This window comes from Mchenga conophoros, linkage group LG8 (assembly GCF_057382185.1).
Source record: "Mchenga conophoros isolate Kocher_MC1m ecotype Shallow Benthic linkage group LG8, M_conophoros_male_GT1.1, whole genome shotgun sequence".
NCBI lineage: Eukaryota > Metazoa > Chordata > Actinopteri > Cichliformes > Cichlidae > Mchenga > Mchenga conophoros.
The window spans coordinates 11,175,304-11,192,181 of record NC_140533.1 but is presented as its reverse complement, the minus strand read 5'-3'; the positions used below and the strand labels follow the sequence as shown (position 1 = coordinate 11,192,181).

Genomic DNA, 16,878 nt, shown 5'->3' with positions numbered 1-16,878 from the left:
TTATTAAATTTTTTTACCTTTACCTTACAATGTAAAGCAGTTGAGGCAGCTGTTGTTGTGATTTGGCGCTAAATAAAGAAAACTGGATTCAATTTAATCTAACTTTTGTGGGAATTTCTTACCATTTTCCTTTCTTTCTTTTTTTTTTTTTAGAAAAAACCTTGAAAGAAATTGCAAGAATAATAGTAATCTACATTAAAAAAAAATCACGTGCAGGGATTGTGTTTTTTCTTTCTTATTTGAGTGAGTAATTTCACTTTAAATATCACAATGCTTTACAATTATTTTGCTTGATTTAAATACCCCACATCACTCATTTTACTTTGTTTGGTTAATCAGTAAGCGCCGGTTACATTGTGTGTAGTGTAATGTATCGTTGGTGTGGGGGGTGTTATTTTTGGGGGGCGGGCCTTGATGACGTCGCTCTTGCAGTGTCGCTGGTGTGAACGCAGACGGAGCAGCTGAGGATGGAGCAGAGGGACAAGAAAGCGGCTGCCTCACATCTCATCGTCTCACCTCACTCGTGCAATTAAAGAGCTTCTTTTAATATACAAGGAGGCTTCTTCCTCACCTCCCTCCCTTCTTCTCCCTTTTTTTCTTTTTTGTTTTCTGTTAATTTTGCCGCTGACATCTGCTCACCGGTCCACTCCTCCATCTGTCAACACACCGCCGGCGTCGCCTATGTGTCAGTGGACGGAAAGAAAATCCCGGTAAAGACAGATAAACAGAATTTCCCGCGAGGTTTCACACCTTCTGCTGGAAGTGCCAGGTCGCTGGTATGGACGAAGACAATCACGGTGAGGCTGTTTTCCTTTCTCCCACACTGGTTTTCTCTCCCTCTCAGTCTGCGCGCAGGGGAGGGGGACACGGAGAGGACGGTATGGATGGATGTGTGCGAGGACGCAAGGATGCGCGAAGACATGAGGTTGTCTTGTTTAGACATTCCCAGTCTTCCACGGTCGGCCGCCGTGTACCCTGATAATACATACCTGCTGATAAAAGAGCGTTTTTCAGATATAGGGCAGCCCTGTAATGATTTGCATGCCCTCATTCATCGCAGGTGAGATCCTGATCTTGGCAGAAATCAGGAAAGAAGGGTGGAAAAAAGCTACACAAAGCAAAATTTTCCCTGCATGCTTCTTTTCCATCTGTTTGATGTCTCTCTGCTTTGCTTTGAAGTATCTCTCACTATCTCTTGGCGCCATGTGAAGCCTGTAAACTGGTGGAAATTGATAAGATATCTGACAGGCACCCTTCCATATGGAGGATAGTGCATTTTCTTGTTAAATGTTCTTTTTTCATGAGCAGTTCTGTGTTTAAAAATTAGTTTTTTTTTTTAGGATAGTGACACCCATTGCACATTTGATTAAACTCTGTCTGAAGTTTTACTGCTAGATCTTGTAGTAAAATGAAATACTGTAACACTCATTATTGAATTAGATGCAAGATTTACATTTTTGATCTTGATGTAGGTGGAAATTAAGCATGATGAGCTCACTAGTGATATCCAGTGTGCGCTGACTGTCCTGACTTGGGTATTAAAGCTAGTATAATGCAGTCCTGATGGTGGGTTTTGGTTTTAAAGCTGAATGAATTCAACCAGTTCAGGCGAGTGCAACATAACCCAGATTACCACACATGGTGGCTGCAGCTCTGAGTTGGTTATTAAATGATGGTGGCGAGCGACACACATACGGGATGCTTCCAAGCAGATAATCCTAACCGTCTTCTGGCCTGAAGTCCTTGAATACAATGTAGTGTAAACAAATGGATATAGTCTGATAACAGTTTGGCGGTTAAACTGTGAGATTAGTAGAGGCAGGAGAGGTGTTCCTCTGAACTTCCACTTTTTCTTTTTTACCCTCATCGGTGTCATGCTTGAATTACCTGAATATAAGGAAAGCTTCATGCTCTGCCCTGAATTTGAATGAAAGTGATATAGATGACACAGATATTTCCAAATGTTCCAGTCAGTATGCCCTTTAGCTGATGTCTGTGTTCAATTTTATTTGAATTCCACTCGGGTAGCTTTGCATGATTCACGCTTAAAAATCCTCTCCATTCTCTGTCTGAAACAGGCATTCTTTAGCGCGTCTCCATTTAGGCTAGCTTCCTTCGTATTGGCTGCCCCTCTCAAACAATCAGAGCTGTTTGCCGGAGATCAACGTGTTAAGAGTTGAAAAGAAACACATGAGCTGAACATTTACAGCAGTCTGAAAGCTGAGCTCTTGCTTTACAAGGACTACTTATACACACTCTGACTCCATTATTTGAAACTGTTTAATATGAGCATCCATCAGTGTAATATTTATATAATAGACAAATAAGGGACTATATTTTGGAGGATTTGTGTGAATATTAATGTTTGTATATTTGCTGCCAAAATCAGGCGTATTGATTTCTCACTCCACGCTCTCACTCTAGGGCTAGTTATCAACAAGAAGATCTAATGTGCCACAAAGGTAACTGTGCTGATTCATGATCCAAAGGGCAAGAAATATTCATATTTTAGCTTTACCAGAAGGAAAAACAGCCAGCTATGAACAAAGATCTCTCTTTTCACGTGTGTTTTAGGAGAAGAGTTTTAAATGTGTTATTTCAGAGGCTTGCAGACATGAATATTATTTTACAGTCATCCTATTTGGACTCTAACCCATGAGGAGTTAGTGTGGTTGTTCCATTTTCCCTTAAAATCATGCGCACTACAAGCCATCTCCTCATATGAGGTCAATCATAGCGATACCAATTTCTCTCCCCCCCACCCCCGAAAAAAAAATCATGTGACAAGAAGAGAGAGCTCAAGAGCACAGAGGCACGTGTGATTAAATCTGAAATATAGGACACGAGCTTGTTGAGATTACACGCAGCGGTGTGCGTAGCGGATTTTTCAAATAACTTTCCATACATGTTAAACTAATTGAGAGCTCTGGAGCACTTACTCACACTCTCGCTGCCTCCCATCGCTTAAAAATTGTTCGCATGCGCACCTTGATACGCTGATGCTAAGCGAAAGGCATTTGGCGCCTGAATCTGTCTGCCAGTCACTTAACGGGCAGCTGCACAAAGTCAGTAATGTCAAAGACTCAGAGGTGTGTTCTGCTACATTTTTATGTCAGATCACTGAAAAAACTTTGTGATGTCAGTGCCGTGGTGATTTTGCAGACCTTTAGCTCAATGCATGATGATCTGCCTTGTTGCAAACTGTGCTTTGTAGCTCTCTTATCTTGCATTCTAACATATGTGCACATTATGGGACCGTGTTCCCACGCCTGCACGTCCAGCCTGCACGCAAACTGCACAACATATGTTCAAAGTTAAGGGCATCATTTGTTCTGCACCGTTGAGCCAATCTGAGAACAACAGAGACCCAACAGATGACATCATATTTTATAGGATTAAGCAACAGTACACAAAGAGCTAATGCTCCCTCAACCCTCCTCCTCTGTAACTCTAAACAGTGTATGGGAACATGCAGCTGGGCCCAAAATGACAAGGCTATACTGAGGTTTCTGATATGAGAGGCCTTTTTTTTTTTTTTGGTAGATTACAGGTGTGCACCAAATCGGTATAATCAATGCTTTCTGCTGACACTGATTATCAGGTGATCAGGCGATGATGTATACTGTTAGCTGGCTTTGCTTGTAATCATGAACCAATCAGGGAAAAAATTACCACCCGCCTCTGCAGCTCTCTTTAGCTAAATGACCCATTAAGAATATGCTTTGGGCGTGACTAACTGATCGCACCGTGTTGACAGTCTGCAAATAAAATCAGCCTATGATGTGAAAAGACTTTAATTTTTTGTGTTTAAATCCAGTTGCCGCCCACGACTCGTTGAAAGGTTTTCACTATGCTTGGTGTTGTTCACTCTCTAGTCGCAACTTGCGGCCGTCTAGCTAAACAAAAGCCGCTAAAACGACTGCGTGCTGGCGTCCCTGCAGTAAGCGACCACATAAACACTAAACCACTAAACACAGTGGAGCATTTAGTTATTTATTTCAGGAGCAGGTGGAGACCAAAACAGAGGGAAAAGGATTTACCATTCATCTCTTAAACACATGCCGATTGTCACGTTTAAGGAATCTTATACATTCAGTACAAAAATAAAAACAAACAGATGTAGGCTGTCCAATGGCCTCACAGTTATTTCACATTGTTAAGCTTTCCTTCCATGCTGCGGCCTCCGTGGTGCTATCACTATAACAGCTGGAGGACACATCGTACATAAGAGTCCATAATGGGCACATTCGTTTATGGAATCCCAAACATTTCCTTTGGCAGGTGTGAATGAGTTTTATTTTGTGTTACTTCACAGTGGTGCCAGTGTGATCTGCTCCTCATTGCATGCTGCATTTCTGTTGGATGGTTAAGAGACTTAGATCGTAGCTCCAGTCCTGCAACCCTCCATTTTTTCCCACTGTTTAGCATGTTATAGCGGCTAGATTTCAATCCATGTCAACAACCATACAGTAAGCAACTCATTGCAAGGGGAAAAGTCATGCTTGTGTTTGCAACTTGTTGCTCTGCCTCAAAGTGTGTGATCTGGGGGGGCGGGGTTATTGAAATTCGCAGACAGAATCAAGAACTTGTAAAGCACCTACTACTGTGCAGTGTGTGGAGTTGTCCCATCCTGCAAGTAGAACCTATATTTCTTAACTACAGTTATCCCCACGCTGAACGAAACTATAAACGGTGCCACTGTGCATTGTTTGTGGTACTCAGCTGCAGCATGGGATTCATTAGTGCATGTTTACTGCACTCGCTAATCAGAGTTGGCGCTTCTCTGCTCAGCTTGCATGCCACAGAGCAGACAGGGCCTGGCTTCAGATTGGATGAAATCAGCAACAGGCTTCAAAATGTTTTTATTACTCATGTGTCTATTTTTAGAATCATTGTATAGCTGAATGGAGAAGTGGAAAGAACACAGACGCAGGAGCTGGCTAGGAAGCAGTTTGCTGAATGGCTGGATTGAGGCCATGGATTTTTACTCTTGGATTTTAAAAAACTATTTTTTTTAGTATTTCCTTTCCTTCGTAGGAGCTCTGTGATGCTTCAGTCAAGGATTATTGCGAGCTGAGCTTTTTGTGCAGACTTGGGAGTATTAAAATGCTGAAGTGAATAGAAATTTCCAACACCTTTAAAGCCTAAATGAAGCTCTTTGTGGCAAAATTGGTGCAGACGCCCAAAATGTGCAAAACTGTTTGTCTTTGTTGAGCCCCGTCAGGCTTTTCTGTCCATGTTTCCTGTTTAACTGTCACGATAACCCGAGTGAGTCAATCAGCACTCTTCTCTCTATCTGACCGTGGGAAAAGTTAAATGTGAAAGGCCTTTCCTTCCATTCTCCTGCTGTCTTTGGACTGTGAGTGTGTTCTGAAATAACATCTCATATCTGAATGTAAAGACCTGTTAATGGTACACACCACAATGGCAGTTACTGTGTCTCCTAAAAGCACATCCAGGCTTTCTGATCAGTCTTCTCTTGCAGTGAAAGAGCTTGAGTAAAAAAAAAAAAAAAATGCCTTTCTTCTTTGCGTTTCTGTGCAATCAACTCTCAATGGACATCAGACTGGATGCAATTATTTCATATCATATTCACCCCGGCAGGCGTGAAACTCAAGATAAGATGGCTTTTGAGTCTACGCAGAACTTAAGCTCTGAGGGAGATTAGTTGGTAAGAAGGGGAAGTTGGTGTGATTGGGGTATGGTCTTTGTTGTGGCTGTAGGGCGAGTGAGTGGGAGGACATCAAACGGGTACTTGAGGCGAGCTGTGGCTGCTCTGTAGGTATCCATCACCCTGGGCGGCTGAAAGTAAATGGTGCTGGTGCTGAATGGGTGGATACATGTTTACTAGTGGCGACAGCATGAATAGTGTTGTTTTTGCTTTGTGAGTCTGTCTGTCTCTCTCTCTGTGGCATTATGGTTGAAAATGTGGTCTGGGAGACACCTACTCTAGACGGACCTACCCCAAAGATGGTTTAGAGTACTTTAACCTGGGTTTATGTGTCGGTCTGTGCAAAGATTTTGCCACAAGCTCTGCAAGATGCAGTCAATACTTAGCATGTCACATTAGACATAACATTGCTGTCTGATGATAGCTGTGGTCTGAACTGCTGTAAAAGCACAATATTACAGAGTGAATGATTTTATACTACTGCACTCAATCTATGTCTAACGCAGCATGCAGAATAGGCCAACAGGGCTACCAGTTTTAATACTTGTGCTGGTGTACCTGCATTGCTTTGCATGTTTGCTGCCAAAATACTCATTGATGGCGGAGTTTCTCTCTTCAAGTTGGTGTGTTTTCTTCCAGTCGACTCAAAAAAAGAGGAAAAGCCGAAGTAGCTGAAAATGCAATCAGTCATTGCAGTCGATGCAACGTGTAGATAAATCCCCAAAAGTTGATTCTGTTGATCTGGACGTAGCGTTTTCAGTGGGAGAAACGTTTCGTCACTCATCCAAGTGACTTCTTCAGACTCAGCTGACTGCAGGTTTCCCCAATCTTATAAGCAGTACATTTGCATAATGACTTAAACTAGCACCACTGAAGAAACAATGGGCTGGGAGGTCAGTTCCTTGATCATTAACATGCAAATTCTCATGACCATTGATCAACAACCACTGATCAGAGCTCATTGATCAACAACCACTGATCAATGGCCATGAGTACCATTCACTGGGGAATGGCATGCAATCACAGCATGTACCCTTAGGCCCCCTCCACGATTCAGAGATGCTTTCCCTTTCCATGTAAATGGCCTCCTTGACTCCACGCTCAAACCCCGCTCCTCCCCATCCAGTGTGTGTACATCCTCATCCTTGAAAGAGTGTCCACTGGTCTGTAGGTGTAAATAGACTGAGGAGTCCTGGCCTGATGAGGTGGGTCTTCTGAGACTGAAGAAGTCACTTGGATTGGTAACGGAACGTTTCTCCCACTGAAAACGCAGCGGCCAGATGAACAGAATCAACTTTTGGGGATTTACTTACTTGGATGATTGAGCGTGCGTGTAGGTACATTACCATAAGTTAAGGCAGAGGGTTTGACAAGTGTTCATGATTACAGAGTCCTTGCAGTTAAACATAAATCATACTTAAGAGCAGACAGTGGGTTTTTATTTTTTTTTTAACATGAAGAAATCTCCTCGACGACCCCAGTGAAAGCCTTAGTGTAGCTGCCATTGTGGCCCTAACCAGTGGTTGAAAACACCAAACATGATGTCACATCCACTGGTGCAAGCCACGCTTTGATTGTTTCAGCTGGTCATATGCCTGTTGTTTTTTTTTTTTTTCTGGGGGGGCTTTCTGTCTTTTGTAACATCACATGGGCGATACAGCCAGATCATGTTGGTTTCATCAGAGCAGAAGCTCAGAGGGAGATGTCACGACTGCTTGAAAAGATGAGACTTCCTGAAAAGATGGGCTCTTGAGGGGAAAGAGAAGACAAAAAAAAGAGGAGCACAGAGAGACCACAAAGAACAAACGGGACAAAATAGAAACAACAAGAACAAGAAGTTCCCAAAGTTGATGACTTGCAGTTGTGTTGTCAGGTGCTAAGTATAGTCCAACTAAGCCGAAACCATTTGTTTCAGCTTTGCATATTTTTCTGTGATAAAAAACAAAATAACTTCTGTTTTGGACTGAATGAAGATAAACATAAACCCGCAGCAACATCCAGTAATATATTTTGGTGACAATTAGATTTCCCGTATCCAACATGTAGTTGAGCAATACTGTATATAAAAAGTGTAAAATCTGCAGATTATTGTGTTACATAAAAAAAGAAATGCCAGTCATCTGAATAGCTGGGGATTTTGAAAAGCACTCATTCGCTTTCTTACCAAGTGTTATGTGAGAAGACTAATATTAATGCTGCTTAAAGCTAAAAGCCAGAAGAGGGTGAGTTTAAATTAGCTTAACATTTATCCAAATGTAATTAAAAAAATAAAGAAAAATCCATAGAGCATAGAGCTCCATATAATTCACCCTTCCAAACGCCATACAGCACCCGAGTAGTCTGAAATGACTGTCTGCAGTGGTTTAGGCAAATGCGTCTATTTTGTGTCATCACAAGCAATTGCCAAAAAAAAAGTGCTAAAATGAACTCTTAAAATCTCGCTGGTTGACCCAGTAGGCAGGCTGTGTTATTTAAAGGCTTAAGGGGAGATTTGGAAAGAACAGAAATTCATTTTGACTGCCAAGATTATGGGTTTTGTGGTGCAACATTAGAAGATTAAACATACAGTTGCATTACACCACATGTAAGTAGACAAACACACAAAGACAGCGCTGGCGGGTGATGCGCAAGGATTGAGTCGGGGCTCGTAACAAACTGCATTATTTAAGTGTCGGGAGAGACGGCTACATATGGACCTGATTAGAAGAGAGACTGTGGAGGCTTTGCAACATGTTCCCATCTCCATGGTAGTAGGTGTGTGTGTGTGTGTGTGTGTGTGTGTGTGTGTGTGTGTGTGTGTGTGTGTGTGTGTGAGAGAGAGAGAGAGAAAAAGAGAAACAAGACATTGCAACTGTTTGTCAGTGAGGCAATGTTTTTGCTGTTGTAAATAGGGGGACGCTTTGCTTGGAATTATTGCTCCGAGCTTTGAAAGGAGGAATCTCTTTAAGTGCGAGACAGAGAGCAGATGGGAGACAAAAGGCTCGGCAAATTAAATGAGTGTGTTTCACTGTGGGGACCAACACAGAGAGACAGCAGCAGAGATCTGGGCCTACAGTGTCTGAGTAATTTCAGCTGAAGGGGAACGCTGCGTCCAGTTTAGGAGAATGAAGAAAACTGGGTCCAGCCGATCATACAGGCCTGAAAGGAGGGAGGGAGTAGTGGGGGTGGCTGTGAGACTTGCATGTTTTTCTTGGCTTCTGGCTGGATAGAAATGGAGGACGCCAAACCCTTTCTCACCTCAGCACAAATACGTGGGTTACTTTTCAACCACTACTACATATCTTAGGTCAGTCTCACTGTCGGCACTTATGTCAGGCCATATATTAAAGGAACATTTCATCCCAAGAATGAACTGCATGTGTTTTTCCTCTGTTATGTACTACAACTGAACAGTAGGCTTATTATTAACTACTTGGCTGACATGTATTGTTATAGTGCTTACTAAAAATACAGCACAGCTGAGGGGAAAGGTCATAAATGTTTGCTTTGTGCATAAGAATTCTCTAAAACCAGCAAACAATCCATTCTTGGTTTTTCTTTCAGAGGGGGTGAATTACAAGAATAACTGAAGAAAATCTTTTTTACCTCAGGGCTGATCACTCGATTGTGAGTGGATTAAAAACTGTCTATTATTATGATACATTAGCAGTTAGTACGTTATCTGAATGATCTGTGAGTGTTAGTTTTCTTGCAGACTCCAAAGCTGTGTTCTCTAATCACCCATTAACAGCATGGCTGTCACGTTATGGGAAGATGCAATTGCGATATGATATCGCGGAGGTTTATATCGCGGTTTTGTATCAGTTACAAAATTGTTACGCCCCTAATCTTTGAACATCTTGATACAAACCCTAGCCTTTGCATGAGTCCGTCTGCACAGCGATATCACTGCTGCTTCAGTTCAGTTTTATTTATATGCTGCCAAATCGCAACAGCAGTTGCCTTAAGATGCTTTGTGGTTGCACTTTTATACAAAGAAAAACATTGTGCATTAAAATACCCACTGTAAGGTTTGTGTACTGAGCTTTTTATGCGTGTGTTTAAGAAAAGGCAAACATTTCTACAGTTCTGTTCATTTATTCTACAATCAAGATGCATAAATGACTGCACAGGCCAGAGGGAAAATATAGAAATGTCATTTTTCTTGGGGTGAAATGTCCCTTTAAATACATACTGCTGGTTAGGTTTTCAGGGTAGTTCATAGAGGTGTACCTCTATGATTTGCACTTCTGCCATTGAACCTATTATTGGCTGATATTAGCTATTTCCTGATATATCAGTATCTGCATTTATAACATCCAACAGATGAAAAGTTCAAAAAGTAAAAACGAGACCGGAGAAACACCCTTCAACCATGTCGAGCTCGATGTTGCACAGCTTGTCCAAAAGAGGGCGCTCTGCAAAGTCGACAAATACAACCACCAGCTGATCCGAGCAGCGTCGGTGGAGAGCATAAATGAGGAAGGGTATCTTTTAATGTTTTGTATGTCTGAAAATCAGCCAATATGTTGGAATATCAGATTTTTAAATAACCTGCGTAATGTCAGTATTGGCATCGATATCTGTATCGACTTTTAAAATCCTATATTAGTGAGGCTTAACATCAGACTCTCCTAAATCCATGGAAATGAATCATTCCCTCTTTGGAGAAAACTTTTGAAGTTTAATAAAATATCCGGGCACTTTCTCCTTTCATTTCCTGCACCGTTTTCTCGATCAAGTATATATTTTCACGTCTGTATTCAACTAGACTTGGATAAGAACTGAAATTTTGTTTTTGTTTTAAATGGAAAGTATTTGATCTGCCAGGTGGCCATCTGGATATTTTGAGGTGATCCGTGTATAATAACTATAGTGAACTTGGGAGTCAATACCAAGAGAGAGCAATTACCTTGACGTTGTGGGTGGCTTGTAAAGTGTTGTTCTGGTCTCATTGTGAACATGATCAGGGTGGTCCACCAGACTCTGTGTTTTTGCAGACAGCGACACATCCCAGATCTCAGAGCGGGCTGAAGGCCAGCGCAGAGCTCCTGTTTAACAGAAGTCTGTGCCCATCATCCAGCTCCAGTTCTCTGCCGCTGCCTGCATGTAGTCTGCATCACTCGAGATATCAGAAGTTTGCTCTTGTTCAGTGATGCGTGCAAAATAATAGGCACCAAATTCGGATTTCAAAATTGCTCCCTGGCTAGATATCTATCACAATATTGGAGGCGAGCATGCACATATCAGATAAAGCGTTGTATTCTGCTGCTTGTCTGTCAGATGACACCCACAGGAAGCAAAGGAAATGATCAGCCACATACATGTCGTTTTTCAAAATGTGTTGTCATATCAGTGTTGTCCATCTTTGCCGGCTGAAACTGGAACCGCATCCAAATGAGGTTTGACCGTGTAAGGCTTGAATTTTACACGTATAAAAGCGACGATGCTGGTGGAGACTAATTTTTTTTTTTTTTTTACTGTTCTGTGTAGCGCTTATTCTGTTTTGTGTAACATTTGATAACAGTTGTGCTGGTTGTTTAGTTTTGTAATAATTTACAGGCTGTTCAGCCATTTATCAAACATAATCTTCAATGTGTCGACACCAATTTCTACAGTCATCGGTGCACACCAACTTCTTCTACTCCAAGGCTAGCGCTGATACGCCTATCGCTCAGAGAAGAATACTGCAGCAAGTACCTGTACCCTCGGCGCAGATGCAAATGATGATTGGACTTAGTGATGTCACTGTTTCACGCCGCAGCCATAATGTGGGCTTTTAATGCATCAATAGAAATATTATTTTTCATTTGCTGTGAGCAAAGATCCTTTTTATCTTGCAGCAAAGACAGTGACTGTGCAGGGTCAGACGGGTACAACTTTCCACATCAAACTTTGTCACTATCATGAGTACAGTGTCTGGGTACGTGTAGTGTACTGGGTGTAGCCATACTTCTCAGTGAGAACTTGACTTTATGAGCTCGGAAAAACATTAATCTGTCTATAACCTGGAGCATCCAGGACTGGAGAGTTCCAGTGTGTGAAACTGATGCTGTTTGAACTGCACTCATCCTCTCAGCTCCAACAAAAATGCCTTCTCTGGCCAATCAAATCATCCGATCATAGTTACTTTAGCCACCGGCATAAGGCTGTGGAAGCATCACATCAAATATTGACATAGTGCTGATGCCGAACAGATGTGCAATATAACAAGGACATCATGTGCAGACCACCTCCTATGCAACCACACATAAATGCACTCACAGCAGGAGGTCCCCAGCCCCCAAAACAGCAGATTAACAGAGCAATCAGTGTAAAGGCTCTTCAGCCGCTCAAGCCCCAGATTTTGATGGTGACCCCCAGAGGTAGTTAAAACTAGAGGCCATGTTAGCCACCCAGGAACGTCTCTTCTGACACGATAGGCCAGGACCGTTATGTACCACATGGTGATCTGCTGCAGCGCAAACTATCACGTTACTTTATCCAGCATCACTGAGCCAGGCAGCGGCTAGCAGCTGGGAACATCTGTGTATATGCTGCCATATATCACACTGTATGAGTGTACAGGGCTTGTAAAGAGTGTGTGTAGGATTAGTGCCAGCTGGCTTTGGTGTGCATGTAATCATATGTATTTTCATCTACATGTCCACTGGTATGTATGATCTGGGCTATAATATAATATAAAGCATGCCTTTGTCCACCGTTTGAGGGATTGAGGGCAGCAGAGCACGGATTAGGGTCTGGATCCAAAGGAAGTTTCCTTCCTGGTCTTTCCTCCTTCCTCTCATGTGACACATAGAGCTTCAGAGCCAACTGGGATAAAAAGGATGCCTTTTTTTCTCAAAGCTCATCCACTTTAAAATACATTATAGCGTTTAAAGTCAGTTTAAAGGCAGTGAATCTAGACAAATCCCCTCTCAGTCACACGAGTCAGTGACAACTGGGACCACAGCCAGTTTCAAGTGAGCTGTGGTCATGTGCTGCAAGTACCTCGCTGCTTTTCCTGCACGAATGGTCTGAACACAGGATTTAGAGACTCATTTCTCAAAGCCTGGGAATTTTTTTCCCCTTTCTTCTGTCGACTCCAAAAAATAACTTGAATATAATATATATATATATGTGTATGTACGTATACATATACATATACATACACACATCGATGGTTTGCAGACGATTTCCTGCATGGTTTTAGTGGGTGTTTGTGGGACTGTTGTTGCTTTTGGGTGTGAAGAGCAGCAGGAGATTTACACTTAAAAGTAGATTTTGGGGAGATTTTGTTTTTTAAGGCAGGAAATTGCTGGAACCCTTTTGTTTTGCCGCACACATGTTGGAGTGTTAACCTTTGGAATCTCTCACTCGATGCCGTGTATTTCTAATGTCGCCTGTTGGGGATTTCTTCTAGAGGTCACGAAGTTAAAGTGTGTCTAGCTTTTTTTTGTTTTCTTAGACACAAATTGAAGCCAGCGTGCCATTAACTTTTGTATGATTTGACCCTCTCAAGATCTGCTGTTTACTTAGAGGCAGTGACTCACTCCGTAATTGATTTTAGTAGATTATCATTCAAGCATGGCTGCGTTTGGCTTGGTAGCGACCAGTTTGCTAAAGACACTAAAGTCATTTCCTGAGTAAGTCATAGAAGGTCACGGGGCGGGTGTGTTAATAATCTAATTGGTGGACCACCTCTGAAGAAAGGTCATACACTGCTAAGCAAGAGCATCCAGTAGACCAGAAGCACTAATAGCAGGGACTTTATGGCTTTCTCTGTTATCATGTGGTTTGAAAAGCTTGTAGACCCAGCAAGACTAGCCTCGATCGAAGGATCGTGATAACGCTATGCCACTAATGGTGCTTGGCTTTCATTAAAGGGAGCATCCTCTTCTCATTCAATTTGTAATGAATCAAGATTGTAATCATGCACGTTGTTGTTGCAGCCGTGGGATATCTCTATTAGCTAATGCACAGCCATAGGCTAATGGAAAACATGGAGCTGTATGCCTCCTGCATAAAATCATCCTCTGGGACAATTATTCAAAAGGCATAAAAGAAGCCCAGTGATTGGGAAAACCTTTTTAATTTTTTGCTTTATAGATTATTTCCTGTTTTAATAATTAGTCATCTGGTACAAACGGTGTCAGATGCCGGAATACGATTTGATTGTTTAGCCTGAGAAAGCTGGTGCCAGGAAATGTTTTATCCGCCTGTTTAGCTGTTAGCATTCACCATGATTACCATTTAGTTTTCTAAGAAAAACACATTCAACTGATGCTTTAGTCTTTGTCTTAACATATTTGATATATATTGGCATTAACACTTACGATACAATATCCAGTATTTGCTAATAATACTTCGTTTTTAACAAAACTTAATGATAGAAAGTGTTTAGGTTTCCATCACATCCCACAGTCCTCTTTTGGATTGAGATCTGGTGACTGTGGAGACCATTTGAGTACCGTGAACTCATCGTCATGTTCAAGAAACCAGTTTAAGATGATTTGAGCTTTGTGACAGAGCGCATGGTGGCCCACTGTGGCCATAAAGGAATGGACACCATCAACAGTGTTGACGATGTGGCATTTAAACAATACTCATTTTGGTACGAGGAGGCAGTAAATGATCCCCCCCACACCATCACACCACCGCCAGCAAGCCTAAACTTCTTCAGATCAGATTCCAGTTTTCTGTTGTTCAATTTTGTGAATTGAAGCTTCATTTTTCCCATTTTTAGCTGACAGGAGGGCCACCCAGATTGTATTCTGTTGATGTCTGATTTTTTTTTCCTGGTTTTGGCACTGGTATCACCCCCAATAAACGTGGAAAAATTTTATACCATATTCATATCTGTCCATTAAATACGAAGCTATAGTTTAGCATAAGATAACGCTTAGAAACAACTCGACTGTGCTTATATAGGCATAGATTGAGATTTCATAAAGCAGAGGACACAGGGAGCACATCCTTCCAACTAATTAGATGCCTCCAATCCTTCTTGAACTTTTAACCAGTAAAATTCACAAACAGACTTTGATGTATGCAGGCGAAATTGTTCAAAAACACTTAAATAAAACATTAAAAAGTCATGTGAATGAGCCTTGAAACTGGGAAACTTAGGAGTTTCCCAAGTAATTGTCTTCAAAGCCACATTCATTCATGGTCACAATAGAATTGCAAGTAGTGTAAGTGATGTGAGGTAGCCGAAGGTGAGCAACACTAATTAATTAACATCTTTATTTTCGTTGTGCTTTCATGTTCCCATCTGCTGTCTATTAAAATCATGGCCCTGGGGAGAAAATACCCCTCCCCATCTTTACCTGACCCTCATCACGCTGCTTCAGAATTACATAACTGGGTTAGAAAGTACCTTTTGTGTCACTGCTAAATGCGAATACCATCGACAACAATACTTGGCCGCCCTGAATGCAATTCTTCGGCAAGCTGTCAAATTAAAAGGGGCTTGAGTACTTCCTCTTGAGCCCAGTGACCCTGTTTTATTTTTAATTGGCGCAGAATCCCGACTGTGAGGGGGAAATAACAAGTGGTGGGTTTTTCTTGGTTTTTGGGGGGGTGGGTTGTTTCTTTTCCCTTTAGCAACATGTGAAGCTGCGCATGATTTTTAGATGTGCCACTTTCCTGTTGAGAGATTTACGCTTTCTGCTTTTTGGTTGGCTTAATGAAGCAGGATTTCACAGACTCACTGTGCTCGGGAAGATGTAGAAAATTGAGAAGTAAAGCGTGCGTTGGATGGAAGAGGGATGAAGTTAGAGGGAAAAACAAGAGTGAAACATTGGAAAAGAAAGCAAATCATCTTTTTCTCTTGCATGTTTTGGTTTTTTTTTCTTGCTCAGAGTGGTAAAACACACACAGCTGGAGGGGGTTGGGGTCATGGGCTGTGTTAAATTACCAAATTCACATGAAAGAAACATAATCTGGATTGGTTTTATTAATAGAATTTTCCCCCCGAGCCAAATGGAGAAGGAAGGAGGGAAGGGGCTAAACACTTTCAAGTGGAATAATTAAGACCCTTTGCCTTCTCTTTTTGTCTTCATAAATTAACATGCAGGCTCTTGATATCTGCTGTTCCAGCTGTTCAAGGTCCCACTTTACTGTGTTAGGAGAATAAGCCTTAAAACTGCTTTTACATCTTTGCAGTGAACTGCTAGATTTGATTTAGCAGTCCTGTTTTGCTCCTTTTAGTTGACTTGTTTTCTTTTAAGGTAATGTCTTCTGTGTTTTCTCCATCATGCTTTTCAGTCCCCGAGGATCTGTCCGTGGAGGAGAGGGATGAACTGTCGAACATCAGGCGGAGGAAGAGAGAGCTGCTCGATGACATAGAGGTGTGTGCTTGAATATATACAGTATATTAACTGGATAGACTTAGCTTCATCTCAGCAGCTAAGTTCATTAACTACAACCGTTGTATATTGATTGAAAATCATTTTATTGCCAAATTAAGGACAGTGCTGAATGTATTTGTTGTAATTGCTCAACTGTATTCCCAGTCTTTTTCCGTTGTCTATACGCTGCTGCGGCACTGTGGGCATTTGCATGCTGTATGTAATGCAAATGGGCCTATCTTTGCACACGCAGTTTCCTCATAAGAAAAAAGTTAGTTTTCCACTGAGTACACTTCTTTCTTAGTCCCGTCTCATCCCTTTGCTTTGTCCTGCTTAAGCATAAAGAAAACCAACTGGGGTTTGTATTTTCTCTGTGTTTCTCACAGAGGTTGAAGTTTGAGATAGCAGAGGTGATGACGGAGATCGAACAACTGACATGCGTCGGAGAAAGGTAAGTCAAAATAGTGGAGATGCTTTGTTAAACAGAGATATTGCTATAGTCTTTTTTTTTTTTACCTTATTATCTTGTTTCATGTGGAAAGGCATGTCTAAGTGTGGAAACAGGTTAATTGTTTTTAGTGTGGATTTAATGGCAGCAGTGTGTCTCAAAGTTACTCCCTATTTGTTATGAGGCTTTCATCGAGCCCTTCTCACTATGGCAGCGATCTGTGGAGATAAATACCAAACCCTTTTCTGGGTTACATTTTAAAAAAACAACAAATCTTCTATAGCGTTGACAGAAACACCCTTAAAATAACACAAACATATACAATATTGATTTTGTTCCATGACAGATGATGGTCTACAGCAATAAATAGCAGCAACATTTGATTAGATTTTGCCTCATAGAAGCTATCTCTGTGACTGTGGCTCATTGCCTCTGTCTGAGTTGCGTTT

The 16,878-nt window shown here is 41.6% G+C and overlaps 1 protein-coding gene across 1 annotated transcript in view; it reads left to right on the top strand.

Annotated features, from left to right (window-relative positions):
• Positions 1-443: 443 nt before the first annotated feature.
• LOC146568181 (cytohesin-3-like) overlaps positions 444-16,878 on the top strand; it is a 30,428-nt gene continuing 13,993 nt past the window's right edge. Inside the window, exons 1-3 of the mRNA XM_085284051.1 lie at positions 444-797; positions 15,899-15,981; positions 16,368-16,432. Of these exons, the coding sequence (XP_085140177.1) occupies positions 779-797; positions 15,899-15,981; positions 16,368-16,432 (167 nt within the window). The 5' untranslated portion in view covers positions 444-778. The remainder of the gene's footprint in view (positions 798-15,898; positions 15,982-16,367; positions 16,433-16,878) is intronic.